The following is a 22561-nucleotide window of genomic DNA, read 5'->3' as shown; positions in this document are numbered from 1 at the left end:
TAGCCAAGATGGTCCAAAGCTATGAAACAAGAAAAATTTGTAAGAAGAGGCAATAACTTTCATTCTATTACTTAGTGCAGAAAAAGCCTGATATAGAAAAAGCATCCAAGCATTGTGCTCCCAGTCTGTTCATCAAGACATTATCAGCATCATTATTCAGCAGGACACTTGCCTCTGGAGCTAAAATAACAAATGTTATTTAATATTTGTCTTGCAGTACAGATCAGTCAAGATTAGGAAACACTATTTTGTTACTTTTGAGCCCCAAGAGTTGGAGTCACTTTACGTCAGTAAGTTTTTCTTCCACCATCTTTCAAGGCCACTCCTGGTGCCCTTGGAGGGTTAGAACTGGACTTGCTCTGCTTTGTTTTAACATATTAAGCATATTTTAACAGTGGCAAAAGCTGTCAGAGCCTTGCAAGATCCCTGAGCTAATACACAGAGTATATAAAACGACTCTTTACCGCTCTGACTTGCTAAAACCCTGCAAACAACACAAACCCAGAGCGCTGGCTGTTCCCGACGGACTCTTTCCGTCGCCTCCCCGCTCGCTGTTGTTGCAGCACCCAGGGGTGAAGCCCATTGTGCCGGGATTAGCCTCCCACATGACATCCCTGCAATCACAATAAGTGCTCCAGAGCCTCCTATTCACGGCAGCAGGAGCGATAAAGGTCAGGCTCAGAGTGCTCTTTCCCAATTATTCTCCAGCCTGGCCCAGCCAGAGCAGACAAGAGCGGACACACCGGGACTTCACAGGCTACTGGAGTGCAAAAGCTACTCAGCTTCTCTTTAACATCTTTGGGTTTAATCATCGTGGCTTTGAAGAGTTTGGATGATTTTTTTAAATGTATTTTCTCAAGGTTATTAAGCCACCTGGAGTGGGACAAGCAGACCACAAAGGCAGCTGGAGCCCAAGACTGAACTTTTAAACCGAAGAGCTGCGAAATACTAATCCTGGGGCAAGGAAAAATGGATTTCCTCAGGTTTAGGGAGCCAGAATGATCCATCAGTACACAAAGGACTCCTTCCACTACTAATGTGTTTTTGCTGGGAATAATTTATGCAAGAAAAATGGAGGTTTTAGCCTTTTCTCCAGAAAATCACTGCTTTTCAGAGTTACTTGACAGCAGTGATGGTGATGAAGAGGAAATACTTGTATGTGGAGAAGATTTAGAGCTTAATCCTTTTGATGGCTTGCCTTACTCCTCCCGTTATTATAAACTTCTGAAAGAGAGAGAAGAGCTTCCAATATGGAAAGAGAAATATACTTTCATGGAAAGTTTGCTTCATAATCAAATTGTGATGGTGGCAGGAGATGCTAAGACTGGCAAGAGTTCCCAGGTCAGTACAACAGACTTGGTTGGGGGTTTTTTAAATTATTTTCAGAACATTTAATGCTGTCCACTTTTCTTTTGCTATAACTATTTCACTAATACTATATATTCTTAAAAAATAATTTTGCAATAATTCAGTATGCACAGCTGTTGCCCTGTATTGGGCACATCAATATCCAAATTTATATTTTCCTTGTATGTGTTATGCTGAGAACTGTCTGGTATTGCAGAATAAAAGCACCCAGTTCTGAAGAGATGCAACACACACAGTTGTATTGAGTTTAGCAGTTCTCAGTGCAGAAACAGATGTGCAGCCAACTATTGTAATCTGAGGTATTAAGGCCAGAGAGGGAAAGTGAAATACAGGAGGTGAATAAACATCAGTGCAGTCAAACATGGATTTAAAATTTATGAAACATTTAAACAACCTTCTTTAAATGTTCGCCAAAAATTGGTACTTTATGTTTGTCTGTTACAAGCAATTTTGGTTGATGGTGTTTTTAGGGTTCAGGGTAAGATAAGTTCAAGAGTAACACTTCTCAGATTGTCTCAGATGCTCATAAACAACTAATAAAAATCTCAAACTACAACTTTTCTGTATTAAATACTAAATTTAAAAATATCAAGCCCTTTCTGAACACTGCAGACCACATGCATGAACTGCTACAGTATAAAATCCAGAACCAAATATACACACAGCCTTAGAAAAATTCTGTATAAAATATTATTGTACCCACCAGTATGTTCACTGTTCATTTTTGTTTTGTTTTTATATCCCAATGTAACATCTCAACATGAAAACGTACCAAATGTACACTTCTAAATGTATTACAGAATGTATCTGCTGAAATCTTTCCTTCCTGAAATTCCACCATCTGCACATGGACCAAGTGTAAAATACTTTAGGACTTATCTAAGGTTTAGTATTTTAGCAGTAAATAATTCCTTCTACGTTTGGCTGGCCATTCTTTTGTTAATTTTGGGAATTTTGTTGCCTTCTCCTTAATCATGACTAAACTTGCCTTTTTTTGCTTCTTTTTGTCCATCATCACACTGAACTGCAGTGGAAATGGCAAACTCTGCAATGCCTGTTTTGGATTCAATGCATACTCTTACTTGGGAAGTGTGTTCTCGTTCTGATTAGTGCTACATCAGGAAAGACATACAGTGGATTTGCTGTCAGGTCACAAATGAAGGTGATAAAAGTACTCAGGGAATGAAGGATTGAAATCAGTAGGGCTGTTTCTCAGGGAGAATTAATAGTTTCCCTCCCTTCAGCCAGGAGCCAACACTTTTTCCAAGAACACAAAATTACTTTGCAGAGCTCATGCGAAGACATCACTGAAGCCAAGATGTCAGTTGATTCTAAGCACACAAACATCAACCAGGACTATCAAATTCTGCTCTGACAATGTATAACAATCTCAGTCTGTTGCCATAGTAAACAGAGAATTTCCAAGCAAGTGTTAGAAGCCACAATATTATTGTTTGTGATTGGGAACAGGAGAAAACTTTCCTGCAGGTAAAGCTGTGGGATAATTGCTGTTGAAGGGCATCTCATACCTGCCAGAGACTTTGATGCTGGACACTGCTGGAGATCACATATTGAACTAGAGATATCACACTTCCCACTGAAAATTCCTATGTTCCTATAAAAGTGACACACACCCACCTGGTGCCTGGAATGACTTTTGGAGAGCAGTCTTTCTTGTTACTGACTGTAATTTATACACACCAAACTTTGTATAATAATAAACTACTTGGTAAAAAATGTTAGCTTTTAAATTGCCCTTAAACAAATTGAATAAGATGCAACACGTTGCTGGTTGGTTTTTAAACATTTTTAGAAATACATATATAACTATACTGAATAAAGTATTTATGGCTGATGCACCTGATCTTATATGTTAATTAAGTAAAGGATTTGAAATCTAATACTTTCACTAAAATAATATTTATAATGCAATTGGACTTTCTCATGACAATAACACATGAATATTTTCCAGCGTTGATTTTATGTAAATCTATAAATTAGAGCACTGCTGTGCAAGCTGCTGGAGCAGTTCAAGTTTCAGTGATCACTGTTTGCAGAGTAATTCATATGAAATTACATATATTTACTGTGGCATTTGTCAGTTTGAAGTCCTGTTCATTGTGGGACGTGTTTCTATGGATATGATATAACACGAGCAGGTTTATTCCTGTCAGCAGCCCCTGATAACAACTGCTCTAAACACGCTGGATCCACCAGCAGGTCCTTATTACGACACTGCTGGTGCCACCTCCTCCCTGGAGGCCAATTCTGTCCCTTCTGCAATATATTAAAGCTAATCTGAGTCCAGTTGAGAAATTCCCAGGTCAACCTTCTCATTCCTGTTGAGCACTTACGAGATTCCAAGCGCTGACATTTATCAGGGCAGACGATTTCCGAGCGAGCGCAGCGGGTGCTCGCGTTGATTTAGTTGTTCTACGCTGTCAGCTGCTGAATTACAGCCTCTGTTAAACATGCTAAACACTACATCCTGGTGGTTTTTTTCCCTGTTTCCCTGCAGATCCCTCAGTGGTGTGCCGAGCACTGCCTGTCTGCCCGCTACCAGCACGGCGTGGTGGTGTGTGCGCAGGCGCACGGGCAGACGGCGGTGAGGCTGGCCCTGCGTGTGGCTGATGAGATGGATGTCAACCTCGGCCATGAAGTGGGGTATCTCATCCCTTTTGAAAGCTGCTGCACGCCAGAAACTATCCTGAGGTCAGTGCATGTGGGGTTTTAAGGCCTTCAGACTCGCCTTGAATATTGTGTGCAGTTTTGGGCACCGCAATATAAGGAAGCTATGAAGCCATGAGAGAGTGTCCAAAGGAGGCAACAAAGATGGGCCTTGATTTGAAGCCATGTGAGGACACTGAGGGCACTTGGTGTGTTCGGCTGGAGAAGAGGAGACTGAAGGGAGACCTCACTGCAGTTACAACTTCCTCAGGAGGGGCAGGCACTGAGCTCTGCTCTGTGGGGACCAGGGACAGGACCCAGGGAATGGCCTCAAGTTGTTTCAGGGGAGATTTAGGTTGGATATCAGGAAAAAGTTCTTCCCCCAGAGGGTGGTTGGGCACTGACCAGGCTCCTCAGGGCAGTGGGCACAGCACCAAGGCTGACAGAGCTCAAGAAGTGTTTGGATGATGCTCTCAGGCACAGGGTGTGACTCTTGGGGATGGTCCTGATGCTAAGGGTTGGACTCGATGATCCTTGTGGGTCCCTTCCAACTCAGCACATTCTGTGATTTTGTGATTAATGTGTAGCTCACAGCTCCTTGCAAGTGCAAAAGTTTGCAGCTGAAGCTCTGCAGTTCTTAGCTCTTGAAAACAAAGAAACCCAACACTGCTTTATACAGCTATGTATAATACTTTAAAATGCAGATTTGTGATCAATCAAGAAGCAGTAATGGGTTTGAAGGTGCTAAAAATCATAGTAGAGATTTAAGTGGGTAAAACTTCATCAAGCACCTGAGTGACTTCCTTTTTTTTTCTCTACTTTTGTCTCCTCTATTTTCCAGGAGAGGAATGTTCATTATCATAAGAGAACGTGGGATAATCTGTCTCAAAGTAAAGCTGGAATTCAAAAGCCATCCAAAATCATGGCTAGATGATGGTACATTCAGTAACAAGAGAAAAAAGTATTTGGGAGGATATTTAAGAGATAAGAAATGCACTTAATGTATTAACTATAGGCAGGTGACACCAGCAGCACAGGGATTCAGCTTTTGAGCCTCCCAGAAAGATAGGAGAGTTATTTTCTCTGGTTCCTTAACATGGCAGGCACAAAACTAGATCACAAGCCTTTTTCCCAGCCACTGATTTCCAGCGGGGAAGAGGATACTCACCCCTTCTGAAAATCAATTTCAGCCACTCTGCCTTTTGCACATCCTTTCTCTTTTCACGGAGAACGCTGTAAACCTCATCCAGCAGCACAACTTCCTGCAGCTGCTCCAGCTGGGAAAGGGAGATGAATCCTGTCCTCTCACACATTGAAACCTGGTTCAAAATTTCAAAGTCCTGCTGAGCAACACAACAAAAAAATAACATCCTTTAAAAAGAATTTCAGGAGCAGGAATAACAGGGACAAAAGTGAGGGTATGGATTAATCTCTCATCTTGGTTCTGGCACTGCCTCACGTGCTCCTTCTTTTCCTCCTCTGAAACTATTAGTTCCAAGCTCAGGAATTGTTTGTGGTGTGTAATATGCTTAGATAGTTTGGAAGATAAAAGGCAACACAAGTCATGATTTTAGGGCAGAAATATTTCTTTTGCCTGGAGCATCCTTTCAACCACAGTGCCACTGAGTGCCATTGAATCTCACCGAGTGTGTGGCTACTTAAAGAAGGATTTAAGCATGGAGCTGAGACTGTGCCTTATGAAATCTTTCTTGTTAGAACAGACAGAACCAAGCCGTCCCCAAGCCCCTGACTGAATATTCCAAGCCACTTTGCAGAGTTTTCTGTTTCTGTGTTGCAGATACTGTACAGATGATATGCTGCAGAGGGAAATGATGTCCACGCCCCTCCTGAGCTATTACGGGGTTATTATCCTGGACGACGTGCACGAAAGGACTGTTGCAACAGATGCATTGCTTGGCCTTCTCAAAGATGTGCTGACAGCAAGGCCAGAGCTGAGGCTGGTGGTCCTCACTGCCCCCCACATGTGCAGCACTCTGCAGGATTACTGTGGCGGCGTTCCCGTGATCCGGGTGGAGACAAAGCACCACGCTGAGGTCGTGTATTCCTGCTCCACCCACAGGGACCTCTTTGGGGCTGCCCTGAGGCTGCTCCTCGAGATCCACCACACCAAGGAGAAGGGGAACATTGTGATCTTCCTGGCGTGTGAACAGGTAAGGGATTGACCTACTCTATTATTTCTGGGTTTAATCAAGAAATTATTTACATTTGTGTTTTTAGGTGGCCTATAAAAATCTTATTGCCAGTGCCTAAGACCTGTAAAATGTATCTTCTTAAATATAATAATTAAGGTAAAGTAGGGAGGTTTGTGAATACTTTGATAATTTTATATATTGCAATTCGAGTAAGAACATAATCGTTTCATGAGGAAAAATGCATTTCTCTTGATTACAGGAAATTGAAAAAGCTTATCAAATGATCAGACAGGAGCAGCCTAATTTAAACCCTGACCTTGGCGAACTCATCCCCATCCCCTTATACCCCACAAAGCAAGACCCAATTCCCAAACCAACGCCAGACAAACAGAAATGCTGCAAAAAATACAGGAGGAAAGTGCTGCTCACCACAAGCTTTGGACAATCTTTGATTTGGATTAAAAACGTGACCTTTGTCATCGATGTCGGTGTTGAAAGAAGAAAGGTCAGTAAAGCAAATTAGAATCTGTCAGAAATGAGCTGTGCAGAGGGGCTTTTTCAGGGTGGGGGAAAGGGAAATGTGCAGCTCAGATTGATAAAAATGGTTACAAAAGGATCATATATTTTTCTTTTCTGTCATAAATCAGGTTCTTTCGTATTTTTAAGATACAAATTAATAAAATCTACATAACTTTCATGGATAGCTCATGTGAAAACCAAGCAAGAAGTCACAATTACTTCCTAAATTCAGTCAGAAACCAAAAATTTCAAGTTTCTAAAGCCAGATTAACACACCCAGATGAAACTGCCACTCATTTGAGCACCAAACCAATGACAGGTCATGTATCTCACTTTAGTTTTGGTCCTAACTATCTCTTCAGTATCTTATGGTTAAAACAAAATACAATCAGTTCTTGGGTACCTACTGGCAGATTTCCTGATTTGGTAGATCAACCTCATTCTTTGTTTAATGAGTTAATAATCCATGTAGTGCCATAACCATGTAACACCACGGGATGCTCACACAGGGAAACTCTCCTTTTTTAAAGCTGCTTGTGCTCCTTCTGGATGTGTGTTACCATCCAAATACCTCAAAATGCTGCAATTTACCTAATTAACCTTTGAATTTTTAGAGTTTATTCTAAATATGCCCTCAGTTTTTGTTTCCCACCCTGGGAAGGACTAGTGCAGCTGCAAAAAACATCTCATTTCTTTCATTCGTACAAAACTGATGAACTAAAGAATGAGTAACTATGTAGGCACATGTCATTACACATGAGTTTGAAAGCTGCACTACTACAGACTTTGTAACCGTCCCACATGGCCTCCTAGTCAAAATAAATATTGCAGTAATAGGCAAAAGAAACAATATAATACAATTGCTTTCTATAATACAAGGTGGAATAACCAAAATTGAAGTCAAGCGTTCCTAAAATCTTGGAGCAGGGTTAATAATCCTGATTAGCTCTGAAAACAGTTCAGGGAGAAGCCTGTGAACTACCAGGACCTTTCATTTTCATTGCAAAACCCTGTCATTTTTAAAGGTTCTCATATGGGGGTTATAAACTAAGTCATACACCAGTCAAGCTAAAAAAAAGTCCTACTTTGGTGTGCAAGAAAGAAGAGCCTAAAAGCAGTTTTCAATTAGACCATGATAAGCCAACTTATTTCTAAAACTCCAGGTTTTTTGGGTGCCAAAAATGAATCTCATTTCCACAGTTAACCTGAAGCCCAAAGTAAAATTCAGTGCTTCCAGACTTCTGTGAATCTAAAATACGAAGCAATGGGAACAAACCAGTTCCAGCAGTCCTGACAGCCATCAAAACACCTCTATTGGTTATGACATTCTTACCTTTAATTCAATTATTTTGTCCTAACAGCTGAAGTTTAGTCCTGTAACATTCGTCCCTCAGCAATTCAAACACATCCAACCCGTGTGGCTGAAAGTCAGATGAATATTGAGAGAACAGGGAAAGTTTAGTGCAAAACAAAATCCCACCTAAGTCTTACAGCTGGGATATTTACCTGGAGGAAAAGAAATTGTCCCCTGCACTGAAGGATATTTTTTTTTAATAAGACCCTGCTTATAGGAGACAAAGATATTTCAGATATCATGATTAAAAAGTTGCCTTATCCAAACATCCCTTTTATGTCTTGCTGTACACTGTGGGGGTTATGGACGTCATTGGTGGCCAGAACAGAGAGTGAATCAGCTCCTCAGTTTAATCAAAATAAGGTATAATTAAGAAAAAAAAAAAGAAACAGGGCATTGTACATCTTTAATACAGCTGCTGTCTCCTGTACTGAATTGTCAGATTTCAGTGTTAAGACAAAAATCTGGAGTTATGGAACAAAATGTTATTAGACTGTTATTGGAAGAAATAAATAACTTTTTTGATGCTTTTCTAGATGACACCATTTTCTGCTTTAGTAAGGTGCATTTCTTCAGAAAAAAGACATTTATCTTAGAGCACATTTGGAGTACTGCAAAACTCTCATTTTGTCAGTGCTGACTACTCTCATTTCCAAGCCGGTGACATAAAAAGAAATGAAACTGTTACGACACTTTCTGTAAAATGACCTAGAGAAGAATTCAATACAGACCATTAATATCTTTGTAGCCTTCTTGTACTTATCTGATGCTTAATATCTCTTTCATTTAAAGGTGTACAATCCTAGAATCAGAGCAGACTCTGTTCTAACCCAGCCTATCAGCAAAAGTCAAGCAGAGATGCATAAACAAATTCTGGGCATGTCTCCATCAGGTAGAATTATCAGCTCAACATTTACATCCATTAGCTCAAATTATTAATAGAATCAAACTGCAATGCGAGGGAAAAAAAAATTAAAAAAAGGTAATTTTTCCTGAAATCTCTTCCAGGCAAACTCTTCTGTTTGTATCCTGAGGAATTTGCAGACAAAGAAATGAAACCACATGTCCCAGCCAAAGTGCAGGAATCCAACTTAACCAGCCTGGTGCTCTTCCTGAAGAGGATGGACATTGCTGGCTTTGCACACTGTGACTTCATAAGCAGCCCAGGTAAGGGAGATGCTCCAATTTTTCATCTTTTTATTATTATTTTTGAAGGTATTTAAACATTAGTTTTGCCCTGTTACTCACAGTATAGTTTTTTATTCAAGTACTTGTAATAATGTTACTCTGCTTTTACCACTTACCTGCTACAACAGTTCCCAATTTAATAGCTGCACTTAAAAAAAATACCATAAAGTATCTGAATGGAATTGGAGTGAAAAAAAAAAAAAAATCAATATTCCAAATATCTTCTCATCTAAGTTTCATATTATTTTCCCGGAACCCACAAAGAAAATGTGTGTCCCATTGTACAGATATCCAACAAAATAGATTCCTTTAATCAAAAGTTTACAACCCAAATAAAGCACTGTTGTTACCTGGGGGATATATGTGGAGGAAATGAGCTTCCTTCTTATCCTCCAGCATCTCCCACCTCAAATTTACAATGAGCTGTTACTTAAGGACAATATTCTTTTTAAAATAAACCCAAATAAACTTGCAGTGCTAGACAGGGAATACACTGAATTTTGATGTAAGCGTGTGAAGGAAGTTGCTTTTTTTTCTCCTGACTTCATAACTTAGGACTTTTTCTGTAGAAGAGTATTCTCTGTTCTGGCCTATCAAAACACCCAGCAAATCCTGTTGTTGATTTTAAACCCATTAAAGTGAAGGAAATAGCACTGGTTTCATTGGTCTGGGGTGGATAATGGCTTAATTCCAGATAATTGTCCAGTCCAAATAGGAATAATTCTTGTATTATCCTGCCTTTCTTCTTGGACACACACGAATCTGAAACAATCACTTGTCTTCTACATGTTGTGCTCTGCAATTAATCAATAATAGAGAGTTTAACTCCCACTATTGGGTGCTGCAATAGATTGGAAGTGGAATTTTTAAGAAGAATGTATTCTACTTTTCTCTTGTTTGCCTATTTAGCAGAAACATGCCTAAAAGACATATGAGAAAACATTGCCAGTCTGTGCAAAAGCTGACGCGAATCAAAGTATTTTGTCCTTGTGAGTGTCACCTCCTGTGTTGAATCTAGGAAACCTGCATGGAAAATGCTTATGGAATACAGCTGTCTTCCACCCAAATTTAAAATGTATTTTACTACAAAAAATATACTAAAACATGTCAGGTTTTTTACTGGATACGAAGAAAGTTGTTCTCGAACTGTAGAACGAATTAGTAAAATTATACCAGGAAAAGCATTCACATTTTGGGATTTAAAGACACAGTGGAGAAGGCATTCAGAGAAAATTAAATGCTAGAGGCGTTTAAGGATTTCACAGATGTAGGGATTGTAAGTTTTGGCTGTATTTTGGATAATGCAGCTGAAGAAAAGCATTGTGTTGATGGGTACAAATCAGGAAGGCATTTGGTGAATGCATGAGCTTTACTTGGATGGGCGTTAAATATGAAAAAGTTTGTGCTAACTAGTCTAAAAGTGTGAGGTCGAGTATTGAATAGTTTTAGGAATTACTGAAACAGTGTGAGGAATGTCAGACAAACTGTTTGAACAAAGGAAAAATCCCACAAACTCTGTAGGGGTCCCCAGACAGGAGATGAGAAAGTCTGCACCATTTCCTGGTCTCCTTCCCATCTTAGGCCACACACAATTAAACATTTGAGACAGAGCTGTAATGGTCTAGTACAGCTCTTCATATATCCTAGGATAGGTCACACATTGGCTTTCTCTCCACTTCAGAGCAGGCAATGAACTTTTCTCCTACTGGTACTTAAACTGATCCCCCACCACAATCCCCCCTGTAAACCTGACATGATCAGAGCACAGTCTGAAGGACCTGCTGTGAAACACATTTGTCTGAAAGGAACAGGAATGCTGAAGGAAGGAATTTGTAAGGGGAGTCAGTTATTGTATTAGACCAACTTACAGAACTCAAAACACACGTCAGGCTTTCAAGCACATAAACCCCAGAATGGTTTGAGTTGGAAGGGACCTTAAAGATCATCCAGTTCCACCCCCTACCATGGGCAGGGACACCTTCCAGTAGTCCAGGTTGCTCCAAGCCCCATCCAACCTGGTGTTGGACACTTCCCGGGATGGAATTTGGGTCCTTCATCTTCACAAGAGCTTTGGGTCAATGATCCCAGCTTGTGAAAGCCCAAGTTTTCTCATTCTGTGCCAAGATAGACCCAACCAGCCACAGATACTCAACTACTGATCTCCAGTAGTTAAAATCCAGCATATTTATACAAATAGATATATATAAATATATAAAATAGACTGACTCTAAAATCGCACCATGGAGCCCCTGCTGCCCAGCTCCAAATATCACTGGTACCCAGTTACAAGGGAGCTCTGAAGGTTTTTATTGCTAGTTATAAGGTCAAATAGATGTTACACCTTCTCTGGGCTATGTGCTGCAGAACAGTGATGCAGAGGAGGCAAAGAGAAGAGCTCTCAGAGATGGAAAGTGTCCTCTCCTGAGCAGGAGATTTTACCTTCCCAAAAAGGCTTCATTATCTATCATAGAATCACAGAATGGTTTTGGGTTGGAAGGGACTTAAACATCATCTAGTTTCAATTCCCTGGCATGAGTTTGACTATTCCATGTCTCTTCACCTCCTTGGACTGTATTTCCCTTTGAGTAAAGGGAGTTAAGACACTGCAGCATCTCCCATGTGCCACAGGTTTTCCTCTGGACCCTTTCTGCCCAACTCACATTCTCACCTTTCCTTTGCAAAGGAACAGATGGAGGTTTGGGGTTTTTTTTAATCCATGCTGAACTTCTCCTAAACAGAATAATGTTTTCACTGAGATGAGTAAGGTATGGACAGGAACTGGTGATTAAACTAATCAGAAGGACACTGAAATTCAAAGCAAGAATTCCAAGTACTTCACAGTCCATTTCCTGCACGTGAAGGAGAGAACATACAGCAGATAAGAAGTAAAAATTACATCAGTAAAACATTTTATTTCTGCTCAGCAACAATGTGCACGAGAGGTTTTGTTCCTCTGCTCTTTGAGGAAAAATAAAAGCTGGGATTAACTCTGACTCATTACTGCATTATGAAAGCAACAAACATGTCAGGCTTACAGCTGCTGCATTTAATTCATGCCATAATGGAGAGCAGCTAATGCAGCTTGTTACCCTTTTTAGGGTTCATGAGCCATATGAAAATGTATCTGGCACTGCAGCTCTGAAGTGCATTACTGGAATTCCTGTGCCACTATAACAGGGATGTGTTTACATATGCATCAGTTAATCAGATAGATTTTACTGTGTTTTATAATGGGACAAAAGAATTCCAGTCCCATGGATTGCAGCAGTGTTATGTGTTTTTGTAAATCACTGGAAAATCCTTATTTAAACTATGCAAATCAGTATAAAGATGAAGCTGTGTAAAATTTCTGTAAGAAATCAAGGTGGAAGCAGTTTGCAGATTCTGCATTCATTCACAATTACCATAAACAACTTTCAGAATAAAGTATTTGTTGATGGTCATGGAGACGATGAAATTTGACAGCTGCGCTATTACAACCCCACCAAGAATATATTTCTAGAAAATCCATCATAACAAAAGTTGCATAAATGTGTATAATTTCAAATTGTTCCAGGAAAGAAAACTGTTTGCTTATTTTTTCAGTAGAAACAGACTGTCAAAGACAGAGACTCAATGTACCATGTAAGGTCTGCTCAACAGAGACCACTTCATGGCAGATTTAGTATCTCAAGTTTACTTGTTAATTCTTTGATGGTTTGATTTCTGAATTTCATCAGTTAAGTAGTGTTATGTCTCCTAATGAAAAGCTTTCTGATAGCATAGACATGGCCACATAGGTCATGGTCTGTGCTGTACAAGTCAGTGGAAAAGGATAAAAGGAACTGGAGAAGGTAAGGACCAGACAGCAAACAAAGAAAGGAAGGACAACCTGTCCCTTGGCAGCAGGAACAGGGTCAGGGCAGTAAATACAGTCTAATAACTGAGTCTACACCCCACTGAAAGTAGCCCATTCCTTAGAGCTTGTATCACAAAGGGCATCCCAAAAGGTTGCCCAGAGAAGCTGCGGCTGCCCCTGGATCCCTGGAAGTGTCCAAGGCCAGGTTGGACGGGGCTTGGAGCAACTTGGGACAGTGGAAGGTGTCCCTGCCCATGGCAGGGGGTGGAATAAGATGGGCCTGAATGTCCCTCACAACCCAAACCAATCTGGGGGTCTAAGATGAAAAATGAGAAGAAGGAGGGCAGTAATGATATATAATACTATTTAAATGATTCTCTTTCTGGATATACATGTTGCACAGTCATGTAGGTGCTCTGAGGGCGACACAGAGCAGACAGAAAACAAATGTTGCTAAGCAGTCAGTGCTATCCCTGGTGTGCAGATATTATTCAGTGTATGCTGTCAGGAAAGTGCAGGTCAGGCTCTGCCTTGCCTGTCCCTCCTGGCAGAAAACACAGCAGGGACCATGACCGGTCTCGCTGGAGTGATGAAGCAGCGTAAGGGGGAATGGAAAGACTGCAAAGTATGAGTTAGGAAAAGCAATGTTTAATGATCAACTGTAATTTCAAAATAATAGTCATAGAACTAGTGGCTTCAGAGCAAGACAGACTCATGAAAAATCCTCCCTCAGTTACAGGGGAAAAAAGAAAATCAGGATGGAACCTGCACACAGAAGCCTGTGCTTGGAGAAGAAAAGCCTTTGCATGATTTGAGGAAAACTTGGCACTAGATTTCTCCATATCTTCAGTTTGCTATCCAAGGAGCAATGCTAAAAAACAGTAGCAGCATTCCCCAGAACTGTTCTCCCTGCAGTAATTACTTTGGCAGTTCTTCCTGTTGCTCAGCCCAACAGGAGCTGGAAAACTTGCTGTTTGCCAGGCAGTGAATCAGCTCTTTAAAGACAACATCCCTTCACCTGACATTCATGTCAGCTCTAATTTTACAACAGTTATTTCCATGGAAAGAAAAGCTCTACCAAGGAAAAGATATTTTACTTACTCGATGTTTGCACAGAGTAGAAGGAACATAGGAGCTGTGGATCCTAAGTGGACTATTAAAAATTATGAAATTTAAGTTTCCTGTCTCTAATATTCACTTATTTGTGAACTTTGACCAAATCCCTAAATCACTTGTTCCTTATGCAACAATAATAATACTATCTGGTCACACCTCGAGCATTTAATTTCAGCCACGTGGGATGTGACACTGAGAAGACTACAGGTGCAGCTATCTTTAGAGACATAATTTACTTGTTCATGTCAAAGCTACAAAAAACTGAAACAAAGAATATCATTTTAAGCAGTTTGAGACTCTCAGATAAATGAGTTCAGTGCTAACAATGACAATTAATTTTATATTTGCTTTCCTAAGCCTAAGAATGATCAAGAGCAGGGTATGCATTTCTATAAAACTGGTCATATTTCCTGAAACAAGCCCAGAGCAACCCAGTCTTGAGCAGTCAAAGAACACAGATAAGGGAAAGAATATTAGATTAGGAAATACCTTTTCAAATTCCAGGGATATGACGGTTTCTTGGTGAAAGCACAGGACACATCTTGAGAGCTTCTTTTTAACTCTGCTCCTGTGAAAGCAGCGGTGGAGCCACAAAGCTTTGTGGTTCAGCAGTGACTGGAGTTGGCATAAACCCCTAAAAATAATGACATTTGATGGCTAGAAATAATTGTAAGACAATGCACAACTCTTCTTTAAAGAAGGATTTTCCATATCTAAACATCTCCACTACTTTTGGTTTGTCACAGTTTTTATTTAAATAGGATCACACCATAAAAAACTCCCCAGTGAGCACTTACTGTTCTTACACTGACTTTTCACTGATTTTGTGTCTCAAAATGCAGCCCCATATCTGAAAGCCCTACTCTGTATTTTTTATTTTTTACTGTTCCTTCACCTGCTCTAATCCTTTACTATCTTGTCCTTTCTAGAGCAATAAAACTCCAAGAGTCTTCTTTTTCTATTTTCAGAACACTCATACCAAGACAGGGAAGTAATTTGTGCTTATAAATCTCAAGACAACTAACTCTAGGGCATAAAAATGCAAATTACTGATGCTATCAGGAGATCAAAATTGGCTGCCATATAACCATATATTTTGTAAGTTCTAGCACAAACTCCTTTGTTGATTTCTGGAAATTAGCTTTCCATGATTCCCTAGTAATTACCATGTATCTGAATGACCATTTTACTCTCCCTGTATTTTCAGTCACTGATATTTATTTCCTGTCACTGACTCTTAGTCATCATCAGCTGTTACTTTCCATTTCTTTAAAACCCCTAAGTATTTTCTTCTCAGATGCTTCAGCTTTTGTAAGGGCTCATCTTTTATCCCATTAAACCTCATACACCTGGCAATAAAAGTTATCTCTAGACAGAAAGCCCTCATGTTGTAAAGGCAGAAGTAGGAATTCTGAGAGTGAAGCAGGTCCACAGTTTTAACAGGAATTTACAGACACCTGAGAGAATTTGTCTGAAAACTGGGTGTTTTAAAGTGAAGCCACAACACTGGCAGATTTACACACTGGAGAAGTTGTATAAAAACTCATGTAAGGGGAAATAACAAATCATTTTTTTTCCCTTCAGACATTAGCAACAGAAAAAGGTTAAAAACAACAGGTGCTTGTTTGCCTCCCAATCAAACTTGATTATAAGTAGTTAATTACAGAGAGATGGCAACAAACTAAAAGTTCACTGCCAGTGAAGTAAAAAACTCCTCTTAAGATCTTCTTGCAGCTGTGGTGTTATGGAGAAATGGGACCCACCAGCTAATTACAGCCTTGCTTTGCTTTTAACCTCGGTGATCAGAGGTGGCCTGCCAAGAGACAGTCCCATTCCCAACAAATGCAAGAAATTACTTCTAGTCACCTAATGAAGACACAAGTCCAAATACACCCCCTGCCTGGGTGGGCAGCTGTGGCTGGGGCTTGGTTATTTTATTTTGAGGGTTTTTTCACATTAATATGCAAACTGCCAGCAGCCCATAGAGGGCTGACAAATTGCCAGAGCACTCATTAACTTCCAGGGCTGGGGATGAGGCCAAGTCCTGCTGCAGTGGAATTTTTGCCACCAGCTTCAAGGGGACTAGAATTGAACTTGTTATCCATAAAACTGAGGATACATCAAGCAGTTCCTAAAACTGGCATAAGGAGGGAGTTGCTGCAGTGACCAGAGGGCAGTTATGGATATAAATGAACTGGTACTCATAAAACACATTGACTACTGCAGTAAGACCTGGGGTAGAAATCTACCTTTGAAAAGAGATGGGAGGAAAGAACCTTCACACTTCAAAAGCTCCCAAATTTCCCCCAATGTCTTTCATGCTCTAGCAACTACTTTTTGGAGTGTAGGCTTGACAACTTCTACCCAGCCTTTAGGTTCCCTCTCTCCAGCCCCAGGACTGGAGCCAGTATGCACATGAAGCTCTTTGCTCCTTTGGCCACAGGGACCTACTTTCATCATCATCAGATTTCCTACAGACCTGCTCAAGTTCTAATTTTAAGTATTGATTTGGTCAATCCTGTCCTTTCAGGACATCTTCCTATATTTTCATTATGTTTTCACCTCACTGTTCTCACTTCTACCTATGGAGGTTGTAAGGAAGTTATAGCCTCCCATAAGAGAAAATTGAACAGTTAATTTTGTGGAGTGAGAAAGCCCAGCCAGTTGCTAGAGATACATTTTCTTTTATTACATTCCCATTTTTCTTCTGACACCATGAGAAACTACATAAAAAAATTAAAAATTAAACAAAAAGGCAACCAACTCCAAATACCTGTAAGAATAAGATAGTTACAATTTCTGTAACTGTTTGTCTTCTGTTTAAAAAGCTCTTTCCTATAGCTGTTCTGTATCTCTCAGCACCCCTCAAATGAGACCACCCCTCTTTAAAAAGAACAAACATGCACCCAAAAAAACACCTGAAGGTTGCCAATAGTGGAAGGAGTTTTGACACAGTCTGGGGGCAATAAACTATTTAGCATTGTGTCTGGGCTTTTGACAAAAACTGTTCCAACATAAAAATTATCAACCAAGTTATCTACAGCTCTCTGAGTGTTACCTCTTATTTTCTTCCTCCAGACTATTCTCAGCCTTCCGTTCATCTATTACTTTTTCTTCTTACTTATTGTCAAATAAAAGAATTTGACTTTTATCATTTTTACACAGGAAATATAAAACTGAAATACTGTAATGAGCGTTCATTCATTTTTAAGTAGCCATTCTCAAGAACTGGAATTCTCTGTCCTCTTTCTCAGCTCCTGAAAGCCTGATGCAGGCTTTGGAAGATCTGGATTACCTGGCAGCCCTGGATAACGATGGAAACCTTTCTGAATTTGGAATTATTATGTCAGAATTTCCCCTGGACCCACAACTGTCCAAGTCACTCCTGGCCTCGTGTGAATTTGAGTGTGTGGATGAAATGCTCACCATCGCAGCCATGGTAACAGGTACCAGAAATCATGTCTTACTGCTTGGCTTGTGCCACCTGCCAAATCCATGTACTTTCTTTCCAAGTCTATCCACAAAAGCAAATTTTTGTTGTTCTCATCCTGCTTATTACAAATACATTAAAATCTTTGGCTGTTTTAAGTCTTGCCTTGGTGTGCAATGAAATATAAGTAATGACTCCATAAGTAGTATTCCATTTCCATGCTTCAGCTGCCTGACTGGGCTTCCAGTCTTTTGCCAGAAACATCCCTTCAAAATTAACTTTCTTATCCCATATTAATCTACATTTGTTACAGACAAAGTTAGGGGAAGTTCTGATTATAAACAATATTGAACTGTTGACCTACAAAGAATTACTTTGTGAACTTGTCTCTCTACTTCAAGTATGTCAGAAAACCAACATAACTTCGGAATCTTTGGTAGGAAGGTCACAAACCCACAGGATATCAAGCTGCATTGTTCTCCATATATTAATTGTTCTCCAACTTTATGCCCAAGCTGGGTTGATTTTTAACAGTGGCCCTAAACTTGTGATAAAATTTTTAAATACATGTAAAAAATGTAAAAGATTGAGCACAGGCACAATTTAGTTTTAAAAAAGTTCAACCACCTCCAAAGACACAACAAAAGTGAAATGTACTGGGAGGCACAATTTTCAGTATATAGGGGCAAATTAAGGCATTACAGCTGTAAATTTAGTTTCTTTCTATATTAAATAAACCATATGGATTCTGGCTAAATTGGATCATGCCACTATGAGGCATTTTTGGCAGCATTCTGGGAGAAAGCTGCTCACCTTCCTTTGTGTCTACAGCACACATTAACTCAACAAGAGACTGAGAGGAACCCTATTAAATAAACCCCTAGCGGGTTCAGCTCTTCAGCAGCTGGACACCAAAGGAAACTGAGGAAGGAAAAAACCAACATAACCACTGTGTTGATTTTTTTCCAAGCTCCTAATTGCTTCTTACACGCTCCTCCTGGGACAGAGGAGATCGCCCTGACCTGCTGGAGAAGATTCTCCCACCCTGCAGGAGATCACTTTACTCTTATCAACATCTTCAATGCCTTCAAGGAAGTCAGTGCTAGCTCTACAAACCAAGGTGAGTGTGCCCATACCAAAAAGAAGCACACTGGGACCAGTTTGGAAAAGACAAGCCAAAAATCTGATCAGCTGTTGTCATAAACCCTTCCTGAATGATTCCTTCCAGAACTGCTGATTTGCAGGGAGAAACCTATGAGAGTAGCTATTGCTAATGAATTTTAGTTTATTAACTAATTGAAAATAACCTAGGACAGCAGCCCCCATCCAACATGGATATCCAAGCACTGTTCCAGTAGTCATTTGAAGTGACACTGATGGTTCCCCCTGTAAAAGCCCAAATCCAGGTTTAAGATGTGAAAGGACATAAACACAGCTCAGGAGGGCCTCGATTCCCTCAGCAGCCCAACAATTCTGATGGTTTTTTGATAGCTGTCAACTCAAAAGAAAAGCTAAGGGAAAAATGGAAAATAGTAAAGTTCACATTTACAGGAAACCAACTAAAAGCCAGGGGACTGCACAGCAGCAGCAGCTCTTCACAGCATTTTCCTGTGCTCAAACGTCTTGCTCTGGGTCATTAAACCCGAGTCCAGTGCTTAGACCATGGAGGGATAAATCTGCACACTCTAAGTAAAACCCTCAGACAGGAAAGTAGGATTATTTCCCATTCAGTCATGTTGGATGCTGAAGGGAAGTCCAGGAGAACCAGCCCTTTTCCAGAATGCAGGGCCATCACCAGCACTACAGATGTGATTTCAGCTCCATATCCCAGCTTGAACCCAGAAGGCCTGAAAAACAGAGCTGCTACTCATTCTCTTGAAAGCTGTTACTTTTAACAGACCAAATGAGGGATTTTATTCAGAAAGAAACAGTTAAAGTTCTATAAAACTAAGTGAGGATATCAGGAACTGCCCACTGACTTTACAAGGAACATCAATGAGCCCAAGACATCTGTGTGGCTCATTACCAGGACTGTAGACAGTCCAGACACAGCTACTCCCTCCACAATGGTTTTAATTTCTCACTCTACTCAGAGAGCATTTCAGAGTAGGATCTCTGTGGATTGTACCTATCAACGAGACTTTGCTTTGAGCCAAAATACTGGGTTTTTTCCTCCCCAGAGTCCAGCACTGAGAAGTGGTGTCGGGATTATTTCCTGAGCTGTCCTGCTCTGAGGATGGCAGGAATCATCAGAGCCGAGCTGGTGGAGATTATGAAGCGCATTGAACTCCCCATTTCACAACCAGACTTTGGATCAAAAGAAAATGCACTAAACATTAAGAAAGCTCTCTTATCTGGTTACTTCATGCACGTAAGGAAAAATACCGTGGTTTGATCTTGCTGCATTGTTAAATCATATAGAATGCTTTCAGAGAATTTAAGTTAGTGAAACCTCTTGGTCACCAAAAAGAATAAAAGTCATTTTTTCCATGGTGTATCAAACACTTCCACCCATTCCAACCTTTTTTCTGGAGTTCAGCTATCACAGAATAAGAAAAAAGCGATAAGAAAACTGTCAATATGACTTTCTCTTAAAGAACTCTTTTACCTCAAAAAACTCTTCTACCTTGTAACATTCTCTTAAACATTATTTCCTTTTTGAAGGTGAAAATACCCTGGAAATAGAGAAATGACTTGAATATATTTAGGTGCACATAATACACAGCTTACTTCATCTCAGCCTAGTAAAATACTCTGATTGTAATTGTAAACATAAACAAGATTAATTTATTCTCACTGGAACACGTTTTCCTTCACATCACTGTGCTTCATCTCAGCACAAGAATGACCCCTCCAAACTACACTATTTCAAGTGTCCTGCCACACATTGTATTTCAAAGTCCATGAAGAGTATATATCTTAAAGAATATATGTTTATGTTTTCACACAGACCCTTCAAAGCCAAGTTCAGACACTTATGTACTCACCTGCCCTCATCTGTTGCAGAGTTTCCTTTCAAATATACAGATGAACATTTTCTTTAAGCCTCATTTCATGGTATCCAGTCCCCAGCTTTCCCACACAAATTTGGGAAGAGGTTTAGCCTCTCCAGTTGAAAGTGTCTGAAGGCAAGTTTAATTTCTGATTTTAAATAATTAGGCAAACACTGATCAATTGAGCAGTGGATGACTCCCTGCATTCTTTTTTTTTTCAGATTGCTCGTGATGTGGACAGCTCAGGGAACTACCTGATGTTGACACACAGACAAGTGGCCCAGCTCCATCCTTTCTCATCCTATTACAACACCAGAAGGATTCCTGAGTGGGTTTTATTCCACGAGTTCAGTCTCTCAGAAGACAATTCCATCCGAGTCGTCTCTGAAATATCACCCGATCTGTAAGTTAACAATGATGAAATTGCTTCTTCCCTCCTGCCTCTACCACATCATCATCACTTTGTGGGGATAAAAACCAATACATCAGTAAAAGAGGCATAAGAGAAAAGGATAATCTCCATACCTAGTCAAGCAAGAGGAGATGGCATCATTGTAAGATGAAGAAATTGTTGCTTTTCACACTTTTTATATTCACTGGTGAATATATGTGGGATAAATTTTATTTCTCTGTTGCCAGAATTGTTCTGTCACTCTGTGTAGCTTTGCTTGATGGTTCCATTTTCCTTCAAAACACTCACTGAATTAAGGCTCAGAGCTACTAAAAAAGGGAAGATGTGTGATCTCAGCCCTTACCATTATTTTTGGGCAAAACAAAACATGATTTAAGTCAGCCTTCTGCATTTCCCAGCATGTGTTGATCTGTTCAGGTACTGAACTAAGTCTCAATAACTGCCACTGTAACTGTCATCAATTGAAAAAAATACCTTATAAGCTGCAAAAGCTTCTCACAAAGCAAAATATACAGAAATAAAATTCAAAGAGTTAACTGAGCAGTGTACTCACAGACTAACCCAGCTGGAAATGTCTTTGTTCCCTGAAAACCTATTTTCCAGCAAATCTTTTTTTCAACATGTTTTCTGTACCCAGCCAGCTGAATCATCCTGTATCAACTCTCTACGGATTCAAGAGGCTACAGTCTTCCTGCTGCAAAAATCTCTTTACACCAAGAATATACATTTCCCTGTCCCATCTTTTCTATTTCCCATTTTTATAGGAGAGCCTTTTTCATAATGTTATTGAACCAGTATGTTCCAAACCAGGAAAATGACTATTTAATGCCATCTGCACCACTGAGAACTGAACAACAATCACCTCAAGTGAGGACTGAGTATATTAAATGCAAGTCTAATGAAAGCACAAAATACTACTACATCTTGCAGAGAATTTTGGTTTCTTACAGACAGGTTGGATTTTGGGTTGAAATAACAACTCTGCAGCTGTTATGCATCACCTTTTGCGTATGAGTGGAAATAGTTATTCAAATATTTCAGAATTCAATTAAAAAATAATCCTGTTTTGTCTCATTTCCTCCCCAGATTCGCTGAGCTGGTACCTCAGTATTATTTTAGCAATCTTCCTCCTAGTGAAAGCAAAGATATTCTGCAGGAAGTGATCAATCACTTGTCACCTGTTTCAACCACAAAGGAAGAACAGAAAACTACCAATGACAACAAAGAAAACGAGGAATTTCCCACCGAGGCTCCCACTGAACAGAGATGTGCCATTCAGTGATTTTAGACTGAACTATGACATAGTGAACAACTACAAATAAAAGCAATATACGCAAAGTACATCCCCACCTTAATACATGTAATTATTTCAAACTTTTGACAGAAATGTATTTGACAGAAGAAACACAAAGAAAAAGCACTTTTCTCAACAAAAGGAGTTGCATTCATTATTTCATAACAAAAATACGTGACTTAATTTTGGTTAAAAATACACCGAGCAGACTTCAAGTTTTCTTTTGACA

The 22561-nt window shown here is 39.9% G+C and overlaps 1 protein-coding gene across 1 annotated transcript; it reads left to right on the top strand.

The window, feature by feature from the left end:
• The first annotated feature begins 485 nt into the window (after positions 1 to 485).
• Positions 486 to 22441, top strand: DHX32 (DEAH-box helicase 32 (putative)). Its single transcript, XM_017809193.1, has 11 exons — positions 486 to 1341; positions 3887 to 4080; positions 5834 to 6206; positions 6448 to 6693; positions 8854 to 8953; positions 9070 to 9228; positions 17458 to 17649; positions 18604 to 18753; positions 19814 to 20004; positions 20848 to 21029; positions 22125 to 22441. The coding sequence occupies exons 1-11, from the start codon at positions 1072 to 1074 to the stop codon at positions 22318 to 22320; spliced, it is 2253 nt and encodes a 750-aa protein (XP_017664682.1). The 5' UTR covers positions 486 to 1071; the 3' UTR covers positions 22321 to 22441.
• Positions 22442 to 22561: the final 120 nt, after the last annotated feature.

The sequence above is a fragment of the Lepidothrix coronata genome, unplaced genomic scaffold (genome assembly GCF_001604755.1).
Source record: "Lepidothrix coronata isolate B3197 unplaced genomic scaffold, Lepidothrix_coronata-1.0 Scaffold25, whole genome shotgun sequence".
Lineage (NCBI taxonomy): Eukaryota > Metazoa > Chordata > Aves > Passeriformes > Pipridae > Lepidothrix > Lepidothrix coronata.
Note: the sequence above shows the minus strand (reverse complement) of the source record. Positions and strands in the feature narration are given on the sequence as shown.

Bases quoted from the DNA above. Each gene is read 5' to 3' on its own strand.
- DHX32 (XM_017809193.1), top strand. From the start codon at position 1,072: ATGGAGGTTTTAGCCTTTTCTCCAGAAAATCACTGCTTTTCAGAGTTA. The intron at 1,342-3,886 runs GTCAGTACAACA...GTTTCCCTGCAG, and splicing joins AGACTGGCAAGAGTTCCCAG to ATCCCTCAGTGGTGTGCCGA. The intron at 17,650-18,603 runs GTACCAGAAATC...TTTTTTTCCAAG, and splicing joins CATCGCAGCCATGGTAACAG to CTCCTAATTGCTTCTTACAC.